We start from the raw sequence: 10,506 nt of genomic DNA, 5'->3' as shown, positions 1-10,506 counted from the left end.
TGAACACATGGTCATGAAAATAAAGAAAACACATTTAATGAGAAGCTGTGTCCAAACTTTTGGCCTGTACTGTATCTATAGTATGAAAAATAAAGTTGGTTGATTCCAGGCGTATCTGCAATGCATTAACATGAATTAATGAATGAAAAATGACTTCATATCAACGTTTATATTTATAATAATCAGAGGGATATATTAGCATTAGAGATTAGTATAATCTTAAACATTTGGTATTAGTTGATATTATTTTCACTGTGTGATTGGGAAAGGGATGAAAGTGTTAATCTTGGCAAGGTCACAAGGTCACAGGTTCAAGCAACGCACTTTAACCTGCAGGGGTAATGGGCCCTGTAATTAAAAAAAAAAAAAAGTGAAGTGATTGTCACTTGTGATACACAGCAGCACAACACACAGTGAAATATGTCCTCTGCATTTAACCCATCACCCTGAGTGAGCAGTGGGCAGCCATGACAGGCGCCTGGTGAGCAGTGTGTGGGGACGGTGCTTTGCTCAGTGGCACCTCAGTGGCACCTTGGCGGATCGGGATTCAAACCGGCCGCTTCCTTAACCGCTAGGCCACCACTGCCCCACTAGTGAGTAGAAACCGCTCTGGATAAGACTCTTGGCTAAATGCAGACACCTAAGTGTTCTCTGGGGAAATCCTGGGGCCAATACCCGGCACCAGGACACAGTGTGCCCCATTCATCCAATAAGTACCGATTCACACGCTGCGCTTTCTGTCCCATGCCCTGGCCACCCAAACTCTCCATGTGGAACCACTCAAGCCCCACCCACCCCCCAAAATCTTCCCTCTTACCCTGTCATAGACCCGTCACAAACAAAACGATCTGGCTCTAAACACGTCAGGTACACCCAATAAAACAAGAACTTGATTAATTAGCTTTGCTTGCTTCCAAGAAAGCAATTAGACCGAGGCAGCCAAGGAACATTCTGCATTTCTGCCTTGGTTATTATTTAAATAGTGCTGCTGAGCAAAGTTTCTGCAATGTTTCTGCTTCCTTTTGAATCAGACTTCGACTATAAATGCACTTTCTTGTCTTTGTGTGGCTATGAGGGCAAATTTTTATTTTTACTTTATATAAGGCTCTACAGATTTAAACCACAAGAGGACACTATTTCATGTGATGTGTTTGTGGCGACACCGTACTCATAAGCACACCTCATAACATGTTCCCTGAAAGCAAAATCATCCTTCTTAATTTAATCCATCATTTATAGTCTTATTATATCTTACAGTCTCAGATTAGCACGATAAAGAAAAGTAAATGTCCCAATGTAATTTAGCTGGATTTCATTTTGCACTCACCGGTGTAGGAAGCGAAATGTTGTTAAGATAAACAAAGTCGAATTAAGATAGAACGATTAGAATTTACCGTCCAGAAAATTAAAAAACTGGAGGAGTCTCCAGCTCAGTTGCAGGTTCCCGTGTTTGGACAGGCGGGCGCATTTACAGTCGTCGGGCGCCCCCTGCCGTCCACTAAACCCTAACACACCGCAAACCACCTACTTCCGGGTTGTAGTTCCTTAAGCGGCATTTAAAGGAAACATTGTAGTCCGTTTGTTTTATTTTATGCCGACGGGAAAATGAAATGGGAAGTTGCAAAATAGCGGAGAGTTCGCGGTACTGAACGTTTCAGTTCACGTGAGTTTTACACCATGTCTTCGCCTCTTGTCGCGCTGTAGTTTCGCACGGGTCCCGAGCAAAAAAAAAAATGAGCAGCAATGGGACAATAACCTCGGAAACGTTTGTCCGCCACCTGAGCCACGGCGTCCTGCGCACCCTGGCGGACTTCCTGGACCCGTATGACGCGTGGAAGAAAGTCCTGATGGACATACCCAACGGGGCCACCGGGCAGCCCAGGTTCTCCCAGCTGCACCTGAGGTACCGCTCGCCGACCGTGGTGACAGCGACAGGCCCCGAGGCGACGTCTGAACACGCCTTCGTCCCTTTCTGTCCACAGGAGGTTCGAGGGCCTGCTCTCCAGGGGGGGAAGTCCGACGGTGGAGCTGCTGCACGACTGGGGAACCACCAACTGCACCGTGGGCGAGCTGGTGGAGATCTTGCTGAGACACCGGCTGTACGCGCCGGCCGGCGTCCTCCTTCCAGGTGTGAGGCCAGCTCAGGTACAGCCGGCCCTGCGCAGTGTCCTGCCGCTTTCCCCTCAACCCGGTCATGTTGGGTTAGATGCTGTTCGAAGGCCAGCCCAGCAAGAAAGCCGACCACCGCCCGCATGCCAGGAGACGGCCGTCCTGGTGGGACCGACATCAGGAACCGATGACACAGGTGACACACGCCTGTCCCCACACGCCGTGGCATTCTGTCACACGCTTAAGGCATTGGCACCAGTACTTTCACACTAAGCAACAAAATAATCACAGACAACTATTACGGCATTAACTTGCAATTTGTAATGAAGCAGCAGAGATCTGGAGCAAGCTTTAAAAAAACCCACTTACTACCACTGTGTCCCCGAGCAAGACACTTAACCCGGGGGGACAGTCCCTGTAACTACTGATTGTAAGGCGCTCTGGATAAAGGCGTCCTAGACCTAGTGAAGGCACATATCTGCTTCCGGAGATAATAATGCGTTAATAACACTGTAATAACACAGAAAAATGTCACTGTTGTGTGCTTTGCAACGATTTGAAATTCTCAGGCTTCTGCAACTTTTCCTACCACGATCTGATGAGGATGACGGGGAACTGGGACGACCGCTCCGTGTCGGTGGGTGGGAACAGGCTAGGAGAGGGGGGCTTTGGCATCGTCTACAGAGGTCTCCTGAACAGCACGCACGTTGCAGTCAAGAAACTCAGCTCAGTGGGTACCGCTGCACCAGTTAACATGTGCATGCATAATCTCTATGTGCAATACGTGTATATGTCTCCACTCTGTACATACAGTAGCTACACTAACATAAATATACAGAGGTATTTTTAATATTATTCGTATAGTGAACATTTTATATTATATACAGTCTGCATGTTATATTATATACAGTTTGCAATGTAAGTTTCCCACTTGTGGGACTAATAAGGTCCATCTTATCTTATGTCCTCATCGCTTTATTTTGGTCCATGTCATCTTTAGGTGGATGACATCTGTGCAGAGGAGCTGAGGATCCAGTTTGACCAGGAGGTTCAGGCTCTGAAGACGTGAGATTCCTTCACAGGAGGCTTCCTTATGATAAGTGCATGGCTGGATAATTGGCTGTGGGGTTTGTGTTTCCTCCCTAGGCTGAAGCATGAGAACCTGGTTAACATGGTTGGTTTCTCGAGTGATGGAAATCATCCATGTCTGGTCTATGCTTATATGCCAAACGGCTCGTTGCTGGATCGACTGGCCTGCCTGGTGAGGAAGTGGCACAGGACTCTCTGAGCTGCTCTTTTTTCCATTTAATGCATCCGCTTGCTGTGTGCTAGAACAGTGGGAAGTGAATTTTTAAATGCAAACCTTCATGTACAATCAAAAATTAATCAAAAACCTATCGTAGGCCAATACATTTCCAAATTTTCAGACTTTGTTGTAATTCTTTTTATTATTGTGCTTGGTTCAAAGGACAATACGCCTCCTCTATCTTGGCATAGGAGGTGTCTGATTTCCACAGGAACAGCAAAAGGGCTGGAGTACTTGCACAGCAACCACCATGTGCACCGTGATGTAAAAAGGTTCCCGCTAAACATTTACAATAAATTTACTGTAACGCATGTTGTGCAGTTCATAAAAAGTTTTACGTGATCATGTTCTCACCACATCAACAAAACTGATCGATTGGCTCCTATATATTCATTGATTGATTGACCTGTGTATTTATTTGCTGGCAGTGCAAACATCCTGCTGGATGAGAAGTTCATCCCGAAGGTTTCAGACTTTGGGTTAACGCGGGCTTCAGCGAAGCGATCGTCCTCTACCGTGATGACTGAGAAGATAGTCGGCACCACGGCCTACATGGCCCCCGAGGCCCTGAGAGGGGAGATCACCCCCAAATCCGACGTCTTCAGTTTCGGAGTGGTACTTCTCGAGACGTTTCTGAGACATTTTAGACGATTGCTAACGCATTGTCAAGTAAGACCTGCTGGATTCTGACACTTGCAGGTGTTGCTGGAAATTTTGTCAGGTCTCCCGCCGGTTGATGAGAGCCGTGAGACAAAGTTTATTGTAAGTCGTGAAACAATGTGCAACTCTGACCAACCGCCGTGCCCATAATGGGAGTCAACGAAAGAGGCGATGTGTTAAGATCAGATTTGTGAAAATTGTGGTCTGCAGATGGATCTGAGGGACGAGGTGGAAGAGGAAGAGATGGACCTGGACGAGTTTGTGGATAAGAAAATGGAGGACCGGGACCTGACTGCAGCAGAGAAGGTCTTCTCTCTGGCCAGCCAGTGCCTGAGCGATCGGAAGAACAGGCGGCCGCCCATGAAGGGGGTAATCATGTGTTCTGCTCTGTGTGAGCTTCATGATGTAACAGATATTTGAAATGCATTATGTAAAAAATCTGAAATTTTCTTAAGTAATACTTAATAAAATGTTTGGAATTGCAAAAAAAATAAAAGAAAGTGAATTTCATGTGGTCAAAGAAGCATATTTAGCTAAACTGCAATGCAAACATTTGAAATACTGGGATGTCCGGACCAATGATTTTTCACTAGAGGCAAGAATATGTCTTAAAACATCTCTAAATGTGTTTTTATTGACATTGAATCTATTGACAAGTGAAATTAAAATGCTGTTAATTTATTGGTGTTTTTTTCTAGGTTCTTACAGATCTACAGGATGCTGTGAAGACTGACTGAAAAGACCTGAATAAAAAACAAAGTCTTGATATTATTCATTTTATGTTGTGTTTAGTATTTGCAGTAGAGCCAATCGTTTTATTGAATGGATTTCACTGCATATGTATTTTTAAGTATTTTAATTTTCCTTAAAAAAAAAGGTTACAAATAAAAGCACATTTAAGAGGGAATTTTTGATTTGATCCATACAGTTCCACCCCCCACATTATCTGACCTCTGACCTTTTGCTACAGTAGGCATGCTGTGCACCCTGGTTTTGTAAAAAGCTGACAGTAGCTGCTGCTGCGTGACTCAGTGGTGCTGAGTGGGATTTTCCATTTCTACGGTATGCAGTGAGCACCGACATCATGGTTCCAGAAAGACGGGACTTTTTACACACACACACACACACACACACACACAAACACTTTTATGTACAGCGCTTGCATAGAAAAATAAATTTCTTGGCAGATGGGTGCATGTGTAAACCAGTTATATCAAAAAACAGTGGAGAATCTGGCTAAATCGCAGCTTCCCAGACACATTTTCTATTTTGAACGCAGTGCTGGATGTGATTTGTTCATAACAGAGGGCTTGAATGTAATAAAAGAACAGATCAACAACATTAAGGTGAAATGGAATGGTAAAATGCAGGACAAATCATTGTAAGACTGGTCACGATGGCACACGCGTCACATTTGCCTTCTGAAATTACGGGATTTACGGCTTTTTTTTTGTTGTTGAAGCAGCAGAAGAGAAGTCCTTTCTTGGTTCGTAACATCTAAAACATCTTGCATTCTCAGCGTAATGTGGAGTTGCGTTTACAGACAGAAGTGTTGGTTTTTCCTTTTGTGTGCATAGTTCAGCAGAGAGAGTGTGTCGGTTGCAATTTATGGTGAACGGGCGATGGTCTCCATCGTATGGAATTCTCCATGGTGGAGTTCCGGGTATCAGCTTCTGCCTAGTCGTCAGCGTCCTCCTCCCCTGGCGGCCTGGTGATTCTGCGTCCGCCCCTCTTGCCAGCGGGGCCTTTGGGTTTGGCGAATGCCTGTTTGTGGGCATGCTGCTTGGGATGGACCTCGTTGTACAGGAAGTCGGTGGTCAGCTCATCTCCATTGTCGATCTCCAGCTACGAATAAAATTTAAAACAGACTGGTCAGTAGACATCAATCTATTGCCAGCAGCATCATGTCTTGTAATAATTTCACAAAAGACATTTTTATTTATTTCTAAAATTATTTTGACTGATAATTGATTACAAAAAGTAATTTCTATCTTTCTTTAAAATGAGTGTGGCATGTGTTCATAGTCGCTTGCTGCCGCTGAACTCACGTCACTTCCTTACCTTCTTCTCGATCTCCATCTTCAGGTTGTTTTCCACCATGTCCACCAGAGGGTTTTTGCAGCTGGAGTACAGCATTCTCTCTTTGATAGTGCAGTTGTAACCGGGCATGGAGTAGATGAACACTGCAGGAGGCAACATGGCAACGTGAGAATCGCCATGAGGGGTTCTCACATGCGATATTCTTTTGGGGAATTGTTTCATTAATATAATAAACCACAGTCGGTTGCGATTACGACTGGCTACGTGGACTGTTTCATCAGGTTAAATGGAAGGATTCTCCGTTGCGAAATAAATATGAGCGTGTAAACTGCGATATAACCTATTGCTAGAAGAGATTCCTGAGCAGCTACCTGTGGATTCGAGGTAGTCGCCCTCGTGCGAATGCTTGTACAGGAAGAAGTGGTACCGGGCAGCGTCTTTTGGGATCCTTTTCGGCAAATCTTTAACCTCTGTTGGGTCCGTGTTAGCGAGGATGATGAGCTCCTTTTCAAAATCTATCCTCTGTTCGAACACAAAGAGAGGATCAAGTCCTGAATCTCGTTTTTAATCTATTTTATATATTCTGTGTTTGTCCAACGGCACACTCACGAGCTGAACGTAGTTCAGCATCTTGTCCCTGAACTTCTCCAGGGCCTGCATCGCATCCCCGTGCATGGGGAAGGCCACGCCCTGTAGAGTCTGCTGCTTGGTGTCCACACTGATATCCGTCTTCACCTGCAGATACCAGGAAATTCAGAAAAATGACGCAACATCAACATTATAAAATACTTGAACTGAAATATTGATCATTTCCATCCTGACTCAGTCTCATTACATGACTAAGGCTGCGAACGTCTGAGCCGACCTCTTCTTCCCTTTCTGTATTAATAGTCAATGGCGTGCCCTCAGCGCTCAGTAATGTGGAAGTAGTCTGACCCTGACTTCTTGTTTGTAGTCTCCGAGCACTCTCATTGGCCGGGTCCTTGTCTTCAGGGCAATTCCTTCTATGGCGCGTAAAGCTAAAGCCGATCTTGATAATGGGGGCGGGGGGAAACCTAGACAGTGATGGGCCGGCGTCCAAAAAGCACCATCCGCTTCAAATCACAATACACCCAAAAAAAGATCATATTTACACCATAAAGGTCTCTGCATTTACCGCGTCAGCACCTGCGCGCTCTCCGCGGTCAGCATATCCGCAGTTTTGCCCTCGCGGATTTGCGCTCTCCGGTGTGCCGTATTGAATGATCATTCATCATCAGCTTTTCAAAGTGTCCCTGAGATATAAAAGCTGTTCAACATGCTCCTTTCGGGCCGTTTTTGTACATTTGCTGCCTCTACCCTTTTTTTTAATCTCGACGCAGCTTACTGACACTGAAACACCATGACATCACGTTGTTTTGACCTTTTTGTGCACCAGACACAAAATACAGTCAGAATGCGTTCTATAGTGCATTATATTAAACTGTATTTTATTGTGTGTTGTGTGATTGTGTGCTGTGCACTGCCCTGTGTGTGTAGGTGTGTGCCGCGCACCTCGCTGAGTTTGATTTGCCTCAGTTCCTCCTCGGCTGCAGTCAGGGGTAAGGGCGCGGCCTGGGACGTCAGGTACTTCCTGTATCCGCTCAGTGACACGTCCTCCTGCGGGGAGACATTTCACAGACGCCTAAACATTTTTTTTTCTGCTGAAAAAAAAAGAATACGAATTCGTCCTTATTAAACAACAACTGCTGCACGCAGGAGGAGTAGTATTTGTTTTATTAAAATGAAAATCAAAAGTTGGGTCAAAATATGTTCACTTTTTTTGATTTTGCTCTCCTGTTAAAGCTGCCAAAACGCATTACGAGATTAAATAGTCAAAAATGAAAATGAAGAATGAGAAAATTCATAGAATATGACATCAGTTTTATTGGCCATGCATGTGACAAACCTTGGTGGTCCCAAATATTTCGTCCTTTATGTGGCCGCCACCAAATTCCTTCTTCAGCGTGGCCCTGGTGGCCGCATACAGCATTTTATGCCGCACCTGTTCCATAAAGATAAAAAATGAAACGTGTTGAGCAAAAACAAACATTTACACGCACGTTGCACACAGGGAACTCCTTCATTAAGTTGAACGCTTCGGTCACATGGCCGAATCGGGGCTTATCGTTCACCTCGTAACCAGATCAGCGTGTCAGGGTTTTTACTCTTTAAACTACTTGGAACTTCCATCCCCTTAAATTGGCTCTGGTGACGGGCATCGCTGCCTTCACGCACGCCGACATTAACACGCAGCCGTGCCGAGATCCAACATGCCCTGACGTGTGCCTGAGAGCAGAGGAATTTTTAGTCTGTGCCACAATTTTCTTTTTTTTTTTTTTGGTGCCTGTATGAACAGCAGGTCAGGCAATAAGCGCTGGTTGACTCAGAAGATCACCCATAATCCAATTCAATTCTGCTCATTCCAAAACATGCAATCATTAACCACAGAATAGAAAAGGAACATTTTCATACAGGTGTGTGTGTGTGTGTATATATATAGATATAGATATATATATAGATATAGATATATAGATATAGTTGTACAGATATTCTCCCCTCCTAGTACCCTACTGTGACATGTCCCAAGTGTTGTGTTGTATGTTGCACCTTGCACCTTCTCACTATGTGCTGTCAAGCTCTACTCTCTCTATTATAGTAAAAAAGGAATAGTTTTTGTGATATAATCATTTTTCCCCCCTTTAAATTATGTATATGTTGCTTTCATCTTTACATGAATTCTCGAACATGAACCGACAATTCATTGTTTCCTTTAGAACCATGTGTAGGTTACTGTGGAGATCCACACAGGAAGTGACAATGTGCCGCACCGCGCCCCACACACACACACACAAAGAGAAAAAAAAAAGAACAGAATAAACCCCACAATGCACTGACGCATAAGAGACAGACAGCTAGCGAAAACGATGACCACGCACGGGCACTAAGGGAGGGTCAAAAGGTCAAACTAGGGCCACATTAAAACCTGCTGAACACACAGTGCCCGGTATATTATTAATGTGCATTTACACATTATTCATTACCTGAACAGACATTCAATAAACCAGTAACTCTCACCGGCGAGTGGTCAGGTGACCAGGCGATGAAGACCCACTCGTAGCCCTGGTTGTTGGAGGAGTCCAGTCTGTAGAGGATGTAGGAGGGCATGTCGTGGTCCAGCATGGGTAAGATGCAGGAGTCGTAGTCTTGCTCCCAGCCTCTGGCTGCTGGCTTGGTGCTGCCCAGCACTAACTGCTCTGCAAGACAGTCAGAAAAGGACGATTAACCCAAAACCGGGCTGGCGTGGACCAGAACCAATGAGGACAAGAGTGGCTCAACGTGGACCAGCGTGGCCTAACGTGGACCAGCGTGGACAGGTATACATGCACCCAGCGAGCCTCACCATTCTCGATCACGATCTTCAGCAGCCGGTAGTCTCCGTTCCTCGCATTGGCAAAGACGTCTTTCACTTCGTCAGCAGCTGCACAAACAAGACATGTTCAGTGTCACAAACACACAGGACACAAAACTAGATGTTCCACTCAAATGACCAAAGGAACGGGCGGTGACACTTTAACCCTGGCCAGATGTTAATGTTCAAGGTCGGCCAATTCCTGAAATGGAACGGCTCTGGTTCTAATTATCCCTCATACATGATGGTTCTGAAAAAAAACCCTCTGCACCCAACTGCTGATCTGAAGGCTTCCTGGATCTGTGAAGGAATCGCACTGATGATTATATTTGGCCTATGCACCAATCCGATTTTGCGCTGGTGGTTTTGATGATCCGTAATTTTGTACATGTGCTGATCCTTTTTTTTGTATTATTATTAAACCAGCTGTGCGCCGTGCAGGAAGGCGTCGCCCCGGCCAACATTGTTATTCTCCTGCCAGCACCGACTCACACACGATCCTTCGCAAAGATCCGCACGCCGATCGACCGTAAATATGTCTTATAACCGAGGGAAATTCAACAGCCCCCGGTTACAAAGTGTCCACGGGCGGAGTTTTAATGGATCGCCAGCCATCAATGAGAAGCGGTCAGGTTGGGCTGGAGCGCCGGCAGGTCTCTCCGCCCGCCAACACGCGTAAAAAGCACGGCGGCCCGCACGAAGCGCAACATCGCGTTTACCTTGAATGCCCGTTTGGTGAGACATTGTTTCCCTGTTGGTCGTCGGGCTGCAGCAGACGCGAGAGAGTCAGGAAGAAGGAAATGGGACTACAGTAACACGACCGGTCTCGTCTGACGTCATCATTCTGCAGCCCCTCGTCACGTCAGCGTTGAGAGCCACGTTGCCAGGCAGAAGCATTTTTACACCGACCCCCCCACGCTTTTAATCGCTTTTAAACATTTTGAGTGGGTTTTTTTTTTAT

At 45.5% G+C, this 10,506-nt stretch overlaps 2 protein-coding genes across 3 annotated transcripts; one reads left to right on the top strand and one right to left on the bottom strand.

Annotated features, from left to right (window-relative positions):
- The first annotated feature begins 1,522 nt into the window (after window positions 1-1,522).
- irak4 (interleukin-1 receptor-associated kinase 4) lies at window positions 1,523-4,982 on the top strand. 2 transcript variants are annotated; one of them, XM_028957633.1, is made up of 11 exons: window positions 1,523-1,903; window positions 1,983-2,128; window positions 2,207-2,305; window positions 2,679-2,839; window positions 3,110-3,174; window positions 3,256-3,370; window positions 3,578-3,687; window positions 3,844-4,030; window positions 4,115-4,177; window positions 4,286-4,444; window positions 4,774-4,982. In XM_028957633.1, exons 1-11 carry the CDS (start codon window positions 1,734-1,736, stop codon window positions 4,810-4,812), a joined length of 1,314 nt encoding a protein of 437 aa, XP_028813466.1. In that variant the 5' UTR covers window positions 1,523-1,733; the 3' UTR covers window positions 4,813-4,982. The 2 variants fall into 2 exon arrangements, with proteins under 2 accessions (XP_028813466.1, XP_028813465.1); XM_028957632.1 differs by having other exon boundaries at window positions 1,983-2,305.
- On the bottom strand, window positions 4,850-10,389 carry twf1a (twinfilin actin-binding protein 1a). The gene is made up of 9 exons (XM_028957634.1): window positions 10,265-10,389; window positions 9,537-9,614; window positions 9,212-9,390; window positions 8,043-8,138; window positions 7,649-7,753; window positions 6,725-6,850; window positions 6,487-6,637; window positions 6,137-6,258; window positions 4,850-5,920 (listed from the first exon to the last, which is right to left on the bottom strand). The coding sequence occupies exons 1-9, from the start codon at window positions 10,287-10,289 to the stop codon at window positions 5,753-5,755; spliced, it is 1,050 nt and encodes a 349-aa protein (XP_028813467.1). The 5' UTR covers window positions 10,290-10,389; the 3' UTR covers window positions 4,850-5,752.
- Window positions 10,390-10,506: the final 117 nt, after the last annotated feature.

The sequence above is a fragment of the Denticeps clupeoides genome, chromosome 17 (assembly GCF_900700375.1).
Source record: "Denticeps clupeoides chromosome 17, fDenClu1.1, whole genome shotgun sequence".
In the NCBI taxonomy this organism is placed as follows: domain Eukaryota; kingdom Metazoa; phylum Chordata; class Actinopteri; order Clupeiformes; family Denticipitidae; genus Denticeps; species Denticeps clupeoides.
The sequence above is the reverse complement of the archived record's forward strand: the minus strand, read 5'-3'. Positions and strand labels throughout refer to the sequence as shown.

Bases quoted from the DNA above. Each gene is read 5' to 3' on its own strand.
- irak4 (XM_028957632.1), top strand. From the start codon at position 1,734: ATGAGCAGCAATGGGACAATAACCTCGGAAACGTTTGTCCGCCACCTG. The intron at 1,904-1,982 runs GTACCGCTCGCC...TTCTGTCCACAG, and splicing joins TTCTCCCAGCTGCACCTGAG to GAGGTTCGAGGGCCTGCTCT. The intron at 4,445-4,773 runs GTAATCATGTGT...GTTTTTTTCTAG, and splicing joins GGCGGCCGCCCATGAAGGGG to GTTCTTACAGATCTACAGGA.
- twf1a (XM_028957634.1), bottom strand. From the start codon at position 10,289: ATGTCTCACCAAACGGGCATTCAAG. The intron at 6,259-6,486 runs GTAGCTGCTCAG...TGCCTCCTGCAG, and splicing joins CGACTACCTCGAATCCACAG to TGTTCATCTACTCCATGCCC. The intron at 5,921-6,136 runs GTAAGGAAGTGA...TTTTATTCGTAG, and splicing joins AGATGGAGATCGAGAAGAAG to CTGGAGATCGACAATGGAGA.